At 35.8% G+C, this 18,042-nt stretch overlaps 1 protein-coding gene across 3 annotated transcripts in view; it reads right to left on the reverse strand.

Annotated features, from left to right (window-relative positions):
- Window positions 1-2,405: 2,405 nt before the first annotated feature.
- Window positions 2,406-18,042, reverse strand: part of LOC112601157 (semaphorin-2A) — a 207,036-nt gene continuing 191,399 nt past the window's right edge. For all 3 annotated transcript variants that reach the window (XM_025348613.1, XM_025348612.1, XM_025348611.1), the window contains 10 exons: window positions 14,986-15,093; window positions 14,629-14,899; window positions 9,813-10,043; window positions 9,512-9,748; window positions 9,057-9,233; window positions 8,620-8,744; window positions 5,765-5,916; window positions 5,497-5,688; window positions 4,364-4,610; window positions 2,406-2,873 (listed from right to left, as the gene is read on the reverse strand). In XM_025348613.1, the coding sequence (XP_025204398.1) occupies window positions 2,790-2,873; window positions 4,364-4,610; window positions 5,497-5,688; window positions 5,765-5,916; window positions 8,620-8,744; window positions 9,057-9,233; window positions 9,512-9,748; window positions 9,813-10,043; window positions 14,629-14,899; window positions 14,986-15,093 (1,824 nt within the window). In that variant the 3' untranslated portion in view covers window positions 2,406-2,789. The remainder of the gene's footprint in view (window positions 2,874-4,363; window positions 4,611-5,496; window positions 5,689-5,764; window positions 5,917-8,619; window positions 8,745-9,056; window positions 9,234-9,511; window positions 9,749-9,812; window positions 10,044-14,628; window positions 14,900-14,985; window positions 15,094-18,042) is intronic.

The following is an 18,042-nucleotide window of genomic DNA, read 5'->3' on the forward strand; positions in this document are numbered from 1 at the left end:
AAGTAATAATAATCATATTATATATAATATTAGGTATATACTTACGTAGATATTATAGGTATAATAATCATTATACCGTGACTAATAACAATAAAGTAAAACCTCGCGAGGTCGCGAGGTGGCTTGGACTGCGCTCCGGTAGACACCGAGTTTGAATTACAAGTTCATTAATAATAATAATTTTTTAATAAAGAAGTGAAAGAAAATCACAAAGTGGATAACGCTCGGCGTACCAAATATACATATTGTACACATTAGGTACTTCATGGGTTTCGAAACCCTCATAATATATGCGCCAGTTGACACTCCTTCGACCACACGATGGTCTATGTGCTGATGGAATTTTTTATGACGTTGGGCTTTTTCTAGCTAGCGATGTACTCATGCATATGTCATTTTTTATCGGGTTGCCTTGGTGTTCGTCGTTTTTTCCGGTATCTTACTGCAGTTTGAGGTGGTGATTAAAGAAAATAAGCGATTCAAAGTAACGGGTAAGATATATTTTTAATTGGTCTATTATAGTATTATGCAATTTACGGTGATAGAGGTGGCGACCAGAGCGTTCATTATAATACCTAACTAATAACCAATAGAGTAATAAATAATAAGTAATGATAACAAGGATAAAACATGTATACAATAGTTTAGATATTTAGAGATTCGGGAACCAACATTCATGCGAACGTCATGTAAAATGTTCAAAAACATTTTTTTTTCGTATAAGGCGATCCGAGGAAAATAAATAACTGATAAGACTTTTTTTTTAGAAAAAAAATATTATTGTTGTTTTCTTACTAAACATATTTTTTTAGTTACAAAAAAAAAATCTATTTAGTCTTACGTACACATTATTTAAAATAATATTACTGTTAAATACAATAATCTTATATAACTAAAAAAAAAAAAAAATTTAAAAATAATAAATGTACAACAATGACTTGTCTTAAAGTTATAAAATATTTTTAACAAGTATATTTAAACAAATTGTATTTACAGTATAGAAAAATCGGTAGCCTCTAAAAAATGAACGTGAAATTAACATAATATCATTTACATACATATATATTGTATTTATACTTATAAGTAATAACTCGTAAACAGTATATAATATAATATGTACGTACTTTTATGCGTATTACGGTTAGATACTTTTTTTTTTTTTTAATGGATGGAATTTTGAAAAAAATACGTAGTGGTACTTACGATGAAACTAAAACAATAGATTTAAATCATGCAAGTTAAAAATCTGCACATGATGAAATATTATTTAATATTGCTAATTAAAAAAAAAAAAAGGGAAGGAGCGAGTTAAAATTAATTATATTTTAAAAATTATCTGTGATTTTTTTGTGATTTTTATTTTTATTTTTATTTTTATATAATTATTTAATAAATTTAGCGCCAGGGGTGTGCCTAAGCGTTACTGTTAGCTAGGTCTAGACGCTACGCAGTGTAGGTATAATATTTTGTTGGAATTACGTATGGTGCTAACGGTATTTTTTTTTTTAAATCTTATTTTAAAAAATATATTGAGCTCGCTTAAGGCTCTAATCGCATTGGAAACAATAATAATTTTTATATAAATCAATAAAATTTAAGTACATTATTTAGTTAAGTGAACAGACAATACGTTTAACATACTAATAAAACTAAAAATACAAAGTTGATTGTATTACGCTAAGAGTGTGGGGGGGGAGATAATAATAATAATAATAATAATATACTTAGTGATAACCAAGTCTTATTGTCAAAATAAATACATGATAATAATAATAATAATAATAATAGTAAAAATAATCATAAAAATAATAATAATTATAATAGTAATAAAATAATCATGATATAGGTTCTACACACTATTATGAATAGCGTTATGTTTTGTAAACGTCACGACCGTGTATTGCTATAACGAAGCACCATAACTTTACCGTTATATGTATAATAATAAATAGCCACGCAAAAAAAAAAGAAATTAAAAAAAAAAGTTAAAAAAATAAAATAAAAACTGGAAAAATAATATGAAGCTCAACCTATCATATAAAATATTATGCCTAATCGGGTAGTATAATAACATATTATTTTCATATATTTATTAAAAAAAAATCTAACAGCTACATTATCACAGAAGATTGTAGATAAAATATGTATATATCGTTTAAAAATAAAAAAAAAAAAAAAGGTATGTATAATATTGCCCGTCGCTCGTGTCACGGTTATAGTTTAAAGCTTATGTAGGCAGTCTGTACATTAAAGTCTAATTATTATTAAGTACATAATATACATTATACATAATACTATAATATAATACGTACGACACGCGTACATACATTAGCCGTACATGATAATATATAATATTATGTATACAAACACTTATACAGGTGTGTATAATAAATATGAATCTGCATTAATAAAAAAAAAAAAAAAAAGAAGAAAATCCTCTTATACTATATTATACTTAACGACTATGACGACGACGACGACAATGACTGTATGATGACGTTTTTACCTTATACAATATTATATTATATTGTTATTACATTTTTTTACTTTTTTTTTCCGCGGCGGTGGGATGACTTGACACGACAGTGATGTTATATCATAACACAAATGCATATTATAATACAATACATATATATATATATATATATATATATTTATACGTATATATATATATATATATAGCGTGTACACGGGACGGGGCTGGTGTTTGCGGTGGCTGTGGTGGTAGTGGCGGCGGTTGTGTCGGCGGCATCTCGTACATAATATTATTATTATATGGTATCTCCTCCTTACAGGGTCGGGCTTGCGTTTAATTCGTTTGACAGGAGACCCTGGGCGATCGCGGTCTCGTTTTGTCTTGAGCTACTGCATTGCTGTGACAAACACAAAAAAAAAAAAAAAAAAAAAAAAAATAACATAAAAACAGTGTAATCGATGGTAAGTAAGTACCTATATTCTGACTCTCATATATGGTTATCACTACGACGTGGCTATAAACGTGAGATATGTTACGCGTTCGAGAGGGCACGAGTAAATAGTTCACACGAACACCCCAAACCGAGTGAACACACACACACATAAATGTTTAATTCGCGCTGATGAACACGGATCGAGGATTTAAAAATATTTTTTAAGTATGTTATGGTAGCTATATAAATTATAACTAGGCGAATCACTATTTTTCTGATAAACTGGTTCCTCCAGTTGTATATTATATTATGTGCCTACCATCCCGAGATCTGTCATTTGTCTTTGAACACATTATTCACGCGCACATTGTACACGAATTATCGCGCTTTGGTATAATATACGTATTATAATACGTACTATGTCTCTACACTGGCGTATAATATTAAATACTACGCGTACGTACGTGTATTATTGCGATATCGATTATTTGAGCAATTAAATCGGGTAGTTTGTATAATATATTATACGACACGGCGCGACAGATGTTCGCGTGATATGAGAAAAATCGATACTACAATACGTATACATTACACTCGTACTATAAAATAATAAACATGTGTATATTATATATATATATATTAGATATTAGTCGAAGTGGTAGTTAACCGAATAATTAACGATGACGTCGTCTCCGAACTGCATTAAAATATCGTACGCGTCTTAATTCCCTTCCTCGAGAACTTTTTCAATTACTCGACGAGTAGTTATCCGAATATAAGTATGTCCGAAACGCTAATCGGTGCTGCGAAAAGTTTTCCGTGGATTTCGATACAACGGTTTCTTGGCGTCAGTCGTCGCGCACGCGGTATCTTTTTGGCTCGTTCTCCGAATCAACCCTCTTTTCCCCACTGCCGCCCTCATGAAATTTGATTTACTGTCTCGCATAATAAAAACATCGTTTATACAGCGGCTATAACTTTAAACGTTATTAAACGACGAGTAGAATAATTTAAACAATTCCCTTTAAACACGAGTCGAGAATAATTAGATTACAGTGTTCGATAAACACGGAAAAAAAAATTCCCTCGCTCGGTAAAAGGCGTCGAGACGCTATAATAATAATAATAATAATAATAATACGTCGGATAGCGATAGCCGAAAGTAAGCTTACCCTTCCCCAAAAATCTATACCTTTCACACCATTCGGTCTCGTCCCGTGAAACGTTATCAAACTTTGTTTATATTTATTTGGTAATGGAGAGTAAAAGGTCTGCCAATCGATAAATTTCTCCACTACCACCGATATCGCATGTTTAAAGCGCGTTTCTTGTTTTTTTTTTTTTTTTTTTTTTTTTTTTTTTTTTTTTTTTATTATCAACCTCAGACTTCGCCTCTCCCACGAGCATACGTATGCCGACGAATTTATTTCATTATATCGCTATACCATACTTACAGCTTGTTTTTTTTCCCAAGATTTCATCGCGCTCTTGTACTTCTGGAACTCGTGGCACCAGTCCGAGTACACCCGATGGTAGTCCGCTGAGCGGGCCGGCGGCGAACACCGATGCGCGTCCACCGTCAAGTTGAACGTGCACAACAAGGCACCGGCCAGTTGACAGTCGTAACGGCCGCCGTCCTCTTCTGACGCTCCGACGATCACCATGCCCCCTTCGACGGTGGCAATGTATTTTTCCACTCGGCTGTAAAAGAAGAAAAGCACGTCTTACACGTCAGAACAACGAAAATATCGAATTCCGATAAAAAAATATTGAGAAAAAAAATTGACTTTTTTTTTTAACGTCGTCGAGTGGCGACTGACGCCGAGCACAACGCGATCTGAATACAATAATAATATATACACCGCAGAAGTCGCGGTATCCATCGTAAATACTATTATTATTCGATGGCTCGCGTTCGCCATTAATGCAACTACCTACGTATTCTGGTTGTCGAATGCTCTAATGCGGAAGTGGCTCTAATAACAACGCGATCGGCAGCGGGACGCAAGACGACGACGGTTCTGACGCAAGGACAACTCGGTTATCGCGGAGATGAGACAAGGGCGTAGTATAATTCGACGCGTACGTGAGCCGAGGTGGAAAATTAAGAATTATAAACGCGGACGACGACGTCGTCGACGGAGGTGGGCACCGGGCACGGCAGAACGATATGCGATATATACGGGTGAAGCGCACTGCGTAATTGGAGCCCGATCGTTATATACCCGCCTACCGGTCGTATTACAGCCGTTGCGCGAGCTGAACGCGAAACAATTGCCGAGAGCTGGGTATATCATCTCATTCGAAGGCACATAATAAATGTAAATTCAATTTCTTCGAGTGTACGGGGACCACGTATATTTCGGTTTATGATATAGTGTACAGTCGTCAGCGATTCCTTGGGAAAATATTCTCTTTTGCCCGAAGAGCTTCGCATTTCTGATTTAATTTCTTCGCAGAATTTCCTCGTCGCCCCAAGCCGCAGTCGTTTGAATAATAAACGATGTACTAGTATTATCATTATTATTATTATTATGGTTATACATTAACGACCGTCCCGAATCACATTTATTATTATTAAGTTTACCTGAACGAGACCATGTACCGTCCCTTCTCCTTGCTGTGATGGTACCAGGTGACAGGGTACACTTTTAGCACTTGCGGCATCTTCACGAAACAGCTGAGGTGTACGCTCTGGCCGAACGTTACGGTCAATCTCTTGTTAACCACCGAGCTTTCGCACACGCTTCGCGACGAGTTGGTCACGTCCTGCAAGAGTCTGCAAAAAACCACAACCACAACGAACGGTCATCGTTATATATTAATCATCTCCGTAATATGATATATTGACTTACCCGGGCTGGTAGGGTTTGCAGGTCTTGGTCTGTTTGTCCCATCCACAATACGGGTCGTGGACGCATCGCAAGCAGCTGTCGTACCGGTGAGTGCACATTGACAAGTATATCTGTCGGACGCTTTCATCGGACGCCACATACAGGGCTTTGTGCTGGAAAAAAAAATGAAATATATATAAGTAATATTAGAAACATGAGCTGTGTACATAATAATACAATAAAACATTCTATATCGTGACTCCGAAACGTATACTAAGTCATTATTGTATAACGGTGACTAAACAAGCGAGGGAGGCTATCTAAATTAACAATGCTATTTAATTAATTAATTTTTAACTAATAATAAATAAGACACCAAATGCTGTTTCAATTAAAAAACAATTTTTGACTAAATCGATTGCTATAATCAAAAAATGAATTAATTTAGATATTTGAGTTTTTTTATTGTTTTGTTTTTTTTTATTAATATTGACTAAGATTGTTACGCTTATAGCCAGAAGTTTTTGAAAATTTAATAAAAAGTTTCTTTTAAGTTGCTCTTACAGAAATTTAAATATGTCAAAAATAAGGAAATACATACTCACAATGTTTATTATAGATATTTAAAATTCAATTTTTTAACGAAGAGTAACGTTTTTAGTTTTTATTGTTATTTAAAAAATATTGTTCGTAGAAACTTGCAACTTTTCATATTTGTTTATTATTACTCACTATATTCCATGAAATATATTTAGTTTATTTTTAAGTCAACTATGCCACGATTTTATTCATACCGTTCTACAGTGCGTTTTATGCAATAGCTAATAAGATCAGTGGCGTGTTTATGGAGGGGGTGGGTGTTGGGGGTTACGAAAATGCATTTATAATATAGGAACGATCTAAAAAAAAAAATCGTAGAAAGTGTAGTTTTCACAGTTGCTGAATAAAATTCTTTTGACCTTTTTTTTATTTGCTGTCTATGCACCCCTACCCATGGAAAATGTCTGGATCCACCCCTGTCACCCCGCCCCTCCCAAATAAATTTGTAAATACTCCACTGTAATTGGTATTGATTTATAAATAAGTAATAACTTGTATAAAGCTTATATAAAGTTCATATAAAATAATATGTGATTATTATTATTATTTTTTAAGCTAATTAAATTAAAACTAATTTATAGTTTAAACTAATTACAATAAGATAACCTTAGGCCTATAGAATGTCTCTGCTTTAAATTGTTTTTCAATGTATTCAATGATTTATTATTTAATTTAAATGTAAAAAACCATTACGGTACCTACTCAATAACGAGTGACACTTGACATCGGCTATTTTATAGCAGAGTGACTTCCGGGTCTTTCCAAACACGAAAATAAATTTCGAATAAATTATTATTATTATTCTGTCACGGTGTTTAGCTATGGGGATGCACTACAATCTCAAATACATCTCTGACGAGCCATTGCGGTTAACGGAATACTAGAGGGTTATGTATACCACGGTACACGTGTTATAATGACGCGATGTTATCGCGAGTGCAGTCGAGTGCGAATAACGTTTGGCAAGTCCTAAACAAATATACGGCTGGGTATCACTGTAGCTAGTGGCTGTTGCTGATTGGGCTTTATGAGATTTGTATACATTTTCGCGTGCCAAAACTCGGCAGCGGCGGTGATACTGCTGCGCTTCTCTAATCAATCGCACAGCGTTCGGGGAGTACAGGGACGCGCGCACATTAATCATACGTGTACCACAAAAGGTATTTACCGTGTTTAAATATTATATATGTATGTCTATTTATTGAGACGGGACGGAATTCGATTTCGTAGTCTGTGTGCTCGAGGCACCACCACAGCCGACACCGGAATACATTTGTAATAACAATAATTTTAAGGTCGCAGTCGCAGACCGAAAGTGTTGACGGAATCGCGGTGACGCGCGGAAAACGAGGAGACCTGCAATAATTGGTTAGTTTGAGAGACGAGGAAACACATTCTTCTTCTCCCTTGACAACTACCCTATCCCATTCCGCGCACGCAGTCATACAACAAATCACGACTGACTGGTTAACTATATAATATATAACCAGTATTAGATATACGCCATTTACAGGTTAATTTACTATACCGGTGCCTATATAGTCGAACACTACCAGAAGAGTAATAGACACTGGGCGTCTTTCCCCTTACGCCCGCGAATCGATGAGTCACGTTGCCACTGTTGTTTGCAGGCTCGTTAACGGGGGATTACTAATCGTTCAGATACGATCATTAAAAATGAGAGTGGAAATGCGGCGGTGAGGGTTCCTTAGCTACACGGCAGCATCTGATGAACCGTAAAATGGTTTTTAGCGCGGAAGTATTTTGTAAAATTACCTCGTTTTTGTGTTTTCTACGTGTCAAATTTTATACGCTGAGCGATCGAAATTTAAATGCCTAGGTCGCTCGTCATTGACGCAACGTTAACCCAACGGTATTGCGGTATCGGCTATTTCGACGGGTTTTTAAAATGGTTTCGGATTTCGTCTAACCATAGTTACCCCGTTTTGTTATTTTTAAATTACGGTTCGTTATCTGGAATGCACTTATAAAATATATCGTTTCGTATATACGAAAACGCACCCTTCACGACGCGGTAGTTATACTATTTACTTTATTATTTATATATTATACATAGTTTCCGGTGTCAAACGCCATATGGGTATTGGCTTTTGTAAAATCAGAATCAAGTGTTACGCGCCAACGCCCAGAGGGGTAGAAATACTCCCTATTAAAATGTACTCATGTATTGTACATGCACGTATCCTTCAATACCACGTACTTGGATGATAAATAACGAAGGTAGCTTAAATATGTGCAATAATGAAGAAACAAACCTTTCTAGATATTTCCATCGCCGTGATGGGCAGACCGGGCATGATGTCAAATATGTCCAGAAGAGCAGATCCGGGTACACCTTCATCGTTATACCATTGGACTACTTTGTAAACGCGGCCTTCGTCTGTGAAAAATGACAATTAGACGAACAGTGTTAGTATAGTAAAAAAAAAAATAAAAAATGAGAACGATAAAGCGTATTGTACATATTGATAGGAACTCGCGAGGGAAAATATAAACGATAATATTATTAATATTTTATTTTTTTATTAGAAGTAAGGCTTTGACATCGCAGATCGTTAACCATTTATACACATACACACACAAACACACACACACACACACACACACACAACCAACCATATCAGCGGGATTAGGTAAATTATATTTTATGTACAATATTTGAACAATATTATGATAGGGAATTTTAACTTACTGGTAGCAGCATAATACACGGTGTAGTGTAGATGATTTCCAAACACGACGTAATCGAGAACGTCTACTACGAGACGCGTGAAGAACAAGTCACGCATGTAGAACACCGGTTCGTTGTCTTTGTGCGCTACCGCCTCGTCCATGAGAGGGTGACTGCGTATGAAATTCAATACGGAATCTAAACACGACAATGATGATATTAAGCGAGTGGAATTTACATAATATTATCAAATAAAATCGTACAAAATATGTACTCGCGTGTACGTTTACTACGCATATTTTGGTATATTTTTTTTATCACTATTCATTATATAATATCGCTGTAATAACGCTTACAAAGTTTCAAAAATTATTTATTTTATTTTTTCAAATGCGTTTTTTCATTAGTTATTTGCGATTGAAAACTGCATTCACATCTGATCATGTCGATTTAAACCGATTGGTCATAATGTTTACCTGGCAATGTCTCCGTGTCGTTGACGCACTGTCCCGGTCTGGGCTCCGGTACCTTGGTAGACAGTACTGGGAGCCAGGCCGAAGTGGAACTGGCTTGTTCCTTGAATCGGCCAGCAAACGCGTGATCGATGTCCTCTAACCGGAATGTGCATATAGCCGATCCCATCAGCCCGGTAGTGGAAGTGGTGAACACGCCGTAGAAAAGTGTATCGTCATCCGGCACTTTGTAAATGCTCTCTACAACAGAAAACGTTAATTTCGATTCCAGTCTAACGGTGGACATGGATATAATGCTACTCACGGATTTCGTTGAAGTAGAACGGATATTCTCCGGGTATGGAGCAGTTGAGCCGGGCCTTCAGGTACGTGGCCCAGTTGTGGCTAAGTATGCTTTTGCCGCCTGTGTCCTTCTTGCACACCCTGGCTACGCGCGAAAAAATGCTCTTGCCACAATTGATGTACTCGACGGCGGTTTCGCGGAAGAAGAAGAAGACATATTGGCCGATGTCGTAGGAGCCCACAAAATCGGGTTCTACGAAAAAAAAAAAAAAAAAAAAAATTGTTTAACCAACATCGCTGATGTACTCGTTGTAAATAATTCGTGGTATTTCATATACTGTGTTCGCAAATAATACAATATATTATTTATTAATAATATACTTGATTATACGAGAGGAGATGGATAGAAAATCTGAATAATATTATTACGATCCACTGAAAGTTTCGATATTCTCGTACATAGCAATATCGATGTAGGAAGTGTGACTGAAAGAGTAGAGTTGAGTTACGTATAACATCATAGGTGATGCGTGTATACGTATATTCGTTTATTAAAAGTTTGTGTGATACACTCGTGTCACACGGCGCACACACATTATACAACGTGTACTTATACACGACGTGTTCGCATCCATCACGAGCCGCGTTCAAACTTATTTCGCGGCTTAATTATACTCGTCGTAGTAGTTATAAGCAGAACTCGGCGGATTTAGAGGGGTTAAAACCCGCGGGAGAGAGATCGCACGTCTGTTTAGGTGGAGTGCATATACGCGTATACATAATAATAACATACGCAAGCAGACAGTGACGATTTTCGGGGCGACAGCTGTGCGGGCGGTGGCATACATACAGTGGCCTTTGATACAGTCAATTCGTTTACGCTCCGCCAAGCGTGTGACAGTTTTTTTTTTTTTTTTTTTTTCGGGCTAAAGGGTGCGAGCGAGCGTTATCTTTCGGGAAGTCAAAAAATATGAATCACCGAATAAGAGTGGTGGACCTACGTTATACCAGGACTAAGTCGACAGAAGATATACGAATATATATGGGGGCGGTTGGTCGGCGTGGAATCCGTCAAAAGTTATACACCAGCGGCATCACCGGCGGGGGCGGCGGCCAATAATATTATTCGTCGTCGTCGTCAAACGCGCGTATAGGAAACACATACGAGGGGAGAATAATATATAATATTACAGACCGTTATACTTTTGGTCGGAATATATATATATATATGTATATAAATTATTTTTGTCCGCGACACGCACATATAAATATATTATAGAAGAGCACCTCGGGCGAGTACGTTTCCGCACGGCAGATGATATACTGTTTTAATCAGTGGCGACCGAGTCCGGTGTACGGTACGCCGGGGAAAGAGGCGTTTACAGCGATCGAAAGTCCTTTGAAACCGGCACCGAGTGGATCGTTATCATATCATTATGCGCTTTACACGGGTTTTTACTGCGAAACGATTATCGCGCTAGTGCGCGCGAGTATAAACAAATTTCCGTACAGAGCTGCACAGCTTGCGGTAAGACTGATTAATTTTATATTTAAATGCGCGTCGCACGCACACACGTCACTTTGCGCCCGGGTGGCGAAGTTTACGGTGATCGTGTTTTTAAATTTTACGTGAGTATCGTAGGTATATACGATATGCGTCGTATATTGTCGCGCGAACGTATAAATAGCAGAAAAATAACTTAATGAACTATCTGTTCGCGAAATACGCAGCTCGTGTTATTACGTTAATACGTTTTCGTAGCCGGGCTGTGGGTGAAATTGCTATACACGAGATGGAACCAGCAATGGGGCGGGAGTAGAATTAATCCGGCATATATCTATATAACATATACACACGAGAATACGAGGTAGAAGATTCCGAGTGGATTGAAATAATAAAACTGCGCACCGCGTTGTTTACGATACAAAAACGGAAGTCGATTTTATGGCTCACACACGTATTTACGTGGCGCATGTAGTAATATATAATAATAATAATAATAATAATAATATATATACGCGCGTGTGCGTGTAATCGATTGTGGAGGAATTTGACTTTTCGTTTAAAAAGTTTTTGCGAATACCGAAAGCCAAAATATGTCCATTCGGTCTGAAAAAATACTCGAGCGTTGGTAATAGTAACTTTTTCCCCCTCTTGAATTGAAGACTCGTCAGTGGTACGGAACAATAAATAAACAGTTTTTCCATGATAATCTTTGAATTGAAATAGTTTGTTTTCCGTTTTGACGGTATAACTCATTCAAGTGAAAACTTTGCGGTTTTGGACTTTTGCACATACTGTTATATTTTTATTTCCTAACCGATGTGTTGAATTAATTAAAAATTGAAACTTCCTGTTTTACGTCTGTCAGAGGTTTTTAAAAAAACTAATATTATTAAATGGATATTTTAAAATATAATATGTTTAACAGTCGTAAACATTCTTTGACAGTTATCATCATTATTCTTGTGAACCCCTATAGAAATTGATAATTTTCTCAGTCATGATTAAGGTTTAGCCCTTTAAATACGAACTCGTTTTCCATTCGTCCAAACAGACGAATCGATAAACCTCAATATTGGTCGTACCGAAATTATATAATAGACAACTTTATTTCGTTAAAATATTTGGCAACTAGCATGTTAACTTCGCATTTCAAGATAATTCTGTTTTATTTAATTTGTTTTTCTACAGTAAATAGATACTTTAAGTAAACAATTTAGTTTAGAATTAGTTTAATCATTTGTATATTGATTATTTAGTAGGTATTATGTTGTTACACGTATAAAAGAGTAAAGACTATAGGTACTGTGTATCTCAATTGATTTTTCAGCTGAATTTTATCGTCGTTGAAAAACCGCTTTCACGAGAAGATTAACTTTAATAGTCGTCTCACCTCGATTTTCTTTCAATCTCTCCGAGCATTAACATAAGTAACTATTCATAATCTACCAAGAGGCTTTTGAATCAAGTATTGACTAAGGTAAATTGATAGCCGCATTTAATCTAAGTCTGATGCATTTTTAATAAGTTCAAGTACATCTAAAACTTCCGTTCAGCCATCATTATTATTAGACCATAACTATAACTATTATCTTTCGAAAATCCTCTTTTGGCCCGAAGGGTATTAAGACTTTCATTATCGCGTTTATGGGATAATTCGAAAAACGTGTCCCTAATTTACCGGGTTTTAACTCCAATTAAATACAGTGAAAGAGGGAGAATAAAATAACTTGTTAGACGACTGTTGTTAGTGCAAAACAATTTTACTTTTGAAAATTCAAAAAAAGTATTTGAGTCGATGGGTTTTATTTTGATTTTAAAGAATAGTGCTTTTATCAAGCTTTTACGAATTCGATATTTTATTTCTCAGTTGTGATATAAAAGGTAGATATTTATACATAAAAACCCTATATTATATACATCCCAAGGTAACACATTAAAGGCGAATAATGTCAAAGTTCTATTTCAAAGTTTTCTAGCAAATAAATAAATAAATTTATAAATATTTCATAACTCTTTAACGAATATTATTATTTTTTAAATAAATAGGTATATATATTTGTTAATGTCGTTCTTTCCATATAGAATAATGTTATTGATTAAATCGACCATTAATACGCGATAAAAGCTATATGACATAAGTTTATATTCGTCGTCCACGCTGTAAGATGTGGCGAATTGTTTTGAAAACCGAGCGTGATCTTCTTTGTAATTGTCTGTCGCTCGTGAGTCGTGGGAAAAACAATTGAAAATCGAGAAGAAAAACAAAGAAATTATACAGTATCATTTTTCAATTTCTTCGTACTACTCGAGGGATACGCGCCGCAGGGGAACGAAACGTTTGTGGATTTCTACTTAAAATATTATATATATTCTGCTAGACGTTATTATGGGTCGAATCAACCGGTGCTAGAAAAGACGGGCACGCACGCTTTTCGTTCCCCCCCCTCAAAACTCAAACCCGGGTAAAAAGCGACGTTCGTCGTGGTCGTCGTCAGCCGATGCCGACGCCGCCGCCGAGCAATTTATCACCCGCTGCGCGCTGTCACGTCTTGTCAGTTATCCGCGGCGACGGATTATACACACGGCCGCGGAGACCCGAGAGAGCCCGCATTACCACGCGAGCACACAACGCATACACGCTCATATTATATATTATACACCAGACGTGGTCGGTCGGTTGGTGGGGTTCTTGAGATGTTTTCGACTTTTTCTCCGTTTCGTTTTCTCTCTCTTCCTCTCTGTCTTTCGACTCAAACTTCTTCGCCCTCCCAGAATCCCAGAAAAAGTCACTGCGGGCGTTTTATCCCCAGCCGTTATACGTGTTTGCGTTTCGAAATAGTGTAGGTTCTTCTCTCCTCCCCCCCCCCCCCCCGCCCCATAAGCCGGTACACGACCCCAAAGGCAGTGAAGCACCGTAAGTATATACGCGTGCCAGTCATTTACATATCATAACATATATATATATAAGAAAAAACTTAAACCCTAACACGCGTCGTAAAAGCGTCGGCCAACTCGCGTATTGGCTTATATATCACGTCTATAGTATACGCATAAACTCGATATATTATAATGGGTGTAGGTGTATAAAAGCGATTGACATAAACGCAGTAAATATACTATTATTATTACAATTTTATACAATATTTACGACGATACGATTATTACGACCAGGCCAGAGTCCGATATATACGTGCACGATGGCGTATTTTTTTGGTCGCCGACAGATCTATTCGTTGTTTTCGATACATTATAACATGGGAATTAATTAATACGACATAATTTATCACGAGTAAATATGGCCAAAATACGTTGCTTTATTATATACACTCACTATCGAGCCAGTTGGAGTCGTATTTGAGCGTCCTCTTGAACGCGAACTCCTTGCGTCCCGTGGTCAAATTGTACAGGTCCGTCCGGAAAATAACTGTGTCTGCTTTCGTGAACTCGGCGTTGGTACCACTATACAGAGCCGGCAATTGCCCCGGATTGCCCTTTTCTGACCAAATGGCCGTCGAGTTGTCTAGCGGATCGTACGGACATTTAGCCGTGCCCAGACCCACGCCGGGCACGTACTCGTGTCTAGGAAGATGTGTCAAATTGGACTGTGCGTGAAAAGTGACAAAAACATAAAAATTAGAAAGATAGTGTTATAGATTACAGTACAGATATGTTCTGGTAATATACTCACGTAAATCACGTAATCCTTTGGATTGTGCGCGTTTGTGCCGCAAATGTATATTCGGCTACCGTCACCGATCGACTGGATGACTCTGATGTGATTTCGGCAATCGAAATTCTGTGGAAGTAAAAAATAAATATATAATATATATATACATAAATGAGATTTAAATTTAAATACGGCTGGCCGCGCGAAATCAAGGGCTCGAAAGACTTTGATAAATGTTAAGCCCGGAGAGACGAATCACAGCGATAGCGTAGTCTAATTAAATTGTCTTTGGGTCAAGCGCAGAGTAGAACAATAAATGAACAAAAGTTTATTCAGATGTATTAAAGGAAACCGAAAGTTTCATAAACATGACGAGAATTAAGCGAGTGAATCTAGTGGACGAGAAGAAAGGAAGACAAATGGTAACGGACCGACGTCGGGTTGAGTCCTTCGAACGCGGATCACGAGTAGACAGTGCGTCGCAGGCCACTTTGTTTGATTGGGGTGGTTGGACTGCATAATTATGTTGACAACTCTAGAGTTTTTTCTATTCTCATTTTTTTTTTGATCGCGCAAATTCCATGAAATTTAAACGTTATTAATTATTATTATCATTTAATTCGCTATTTCTAGTATTTTTTATTTGTAGGTACCATTTTCCGTCGCAATAATTTATCTACTTGTGTTTGGATCAAATATCGATAAAAGCTCTAATCGATAGTATAGATAATATTTTAACATTAATAATTTAGGCACTTTGTACCGATGTAATGTAACACAATATCATATAATGTACATAATTTTGAACACTTGAAAAATAATAATTTCATTAAAAGTATTTAATATCACTTGGAAAATAGGTTTTTGTTTAAAAAAAAAAACTAAAAATAAAAGTCCTTATTATAATAGTCCTCTGAGTTAAAAAAAAAAAAAAAATGTCGATTTTCTACTTCACATATTAGTGTAGCTTTCAAAAGCTTTTATGCCATTAACGTTATTATTATGATTATTTTTTAATTTTTTAAACAGACATATTTTCTCCAGTGAGATTATATATTATTTTTTCACTATGGAATAAGGAGCGATACTATCTTTTGGAACGCTATATGTATTATAAGACTTTTAAATCTGATAATAGAATACCTATCACATTGTGTTATTTTTTTTCAATAACGTATCATTAACTTATTTTATTGCGTGATATATCTAACCTACATTTAATAGCATTTCAGTAATTCGTTGCAGCAAACATAAATAACAATTTACATTAGAATATTTGAAAATATACTTAAAAAAATTATAAGGTTCTCGTATATTCGATTAAAAATATTTTCAACTTTTTTATTATTTTTATCACCGTTGTCCAATATGCATATTTTAACACATTTTTAAAATTTAAATCGACAATAATAATATTACACTAATAAAGTAGGCGGTATTTCGAAAACGTTCGTATCAAAGATATTATTATAACTCGAGTGGAACATTTACATTTTATAAATGTATTCGGACGAGAGTGAGTTGCGAAACAAGGTGATATCAAAATAAACGGTAAACAAAACACTTCTCAACAGGATAATTTTAATAAAAATAAAATTAACGAGAAATATCGTCGTGATATTCTATGCCGTATTGCCGAATGTTATATTTTGGAATATACCCGTCAGTCGGCTGTGTGTGAGGAATAATGCTCTGTAACGATTTATGGACCGAATCATCCAGATACAACGGTGAAATAGACATCGTTGCTGAAATAAGTAAAAATACGCCCCAACGCGTTTGTCACACATATGATACACACGTCATGCCCCCGCATAACAATTTTCTTTCGCAATACGAAATTCGCTGAGACAAACAATATTATGATATTATTATTTAAATAGGTATATGCACGAAAACGAAATTCGACGAAAGTACCCTCGTCGTCCGTGCTCGGGAACGCGTATGATAATATAAAAATATATACACGCGCCTACGTCACATATTTTATTATTCAGTAAATTTCCGTGCGCGTCCACCACTGTGACGAGACGCGCCGAATCTCTCGGGGGAAATGGCAATATATATATATATATATATATATACACATACCTATACATAAACATAGGTATACACATCTATAGAGACCGAAGTTAAACACAATAATGGGCGGTTTCAGCAGCGTAACTTCGTTATTGATAACGTTTCGTATATATTTATATCAGTGGCATGCGATGGTGGTAAAACGTGGGGGTGAGCGTTAAAAAAAAAAAAAAAAAGTTATACGAGTATAATATACAAAATATCTATGTATATATAATACACGTACTCTGCGTGCAGCGTTGTAATATTATCATGTTTTGTTGATCGATACAAGCGGTGTCAGATATAATTTCGTGTTTCGTAATATTGCTATCTACAAATTCGAACCAGGAAAAGCATTTTTGACGACAATATGACATCGTGGTCACCCCCTCCCCTTAAATTCAATAATATTGTCAATCACTACGCAGTACGCGACGATATCAGAGCGGGCTTACGGCAAAATGCCTCCTACAAAGAGATTTATTACGTGTGTTCCACTAGATATTATTTGTTTTCGTATAATATTTACATACTGTGAGCAGCCTTTTATAAATCCGCGTACAATCAAAGATCACGCATTGCCACTTTAATTATATTATTTCTACCGACTTTCGTTTTTCAGTTTTATACGCTTCGGAAAAGCGTTTGAGTTATTCACATACCTCGCTCATCGCCACTTATAAGCATTGATTTTTAGGTATAGAAACGAAGCAGTTATATACCACAAACTGTATATTAGAGGCTTTTTTTTTTTATTATTATTAAATAGGACTGGATCTGTGATACACTTTAACATTGTTGACCAAAATTGTTTGAAGAGGAAAACACGATGCGATTGGAAAGGGAGAAAAATTGTTTCATTATTTCATTTCACCATAATTAAAAAAAGGTCTAAAAATCATTTTAGATTCTAAGCGTAGTGATGAATGTATTAATTTTGCAATGATATGTGTTTTATTATTTTTTTGTTATGTGTCTCGAAACTTTTTCTAGTAGAATCAATGTGTCGATCAT

This window comes from Melanaphis sacchari, unplaced genomic scaffold, assembly GCF_002803265.2.
Source record: "Melanaphis sacchari strain LSU unplaced genomic scaffold, SCAv2.0 Contig75_pilon_pilon, whole genome shotgun sequence".
Classification (NCBI taxonomy): Eukaryota; Metazoa; Arthropoda; class Insecta; order Hemiptera; family Aphididae; genus Melanaphis; species Melanaphis sacchari.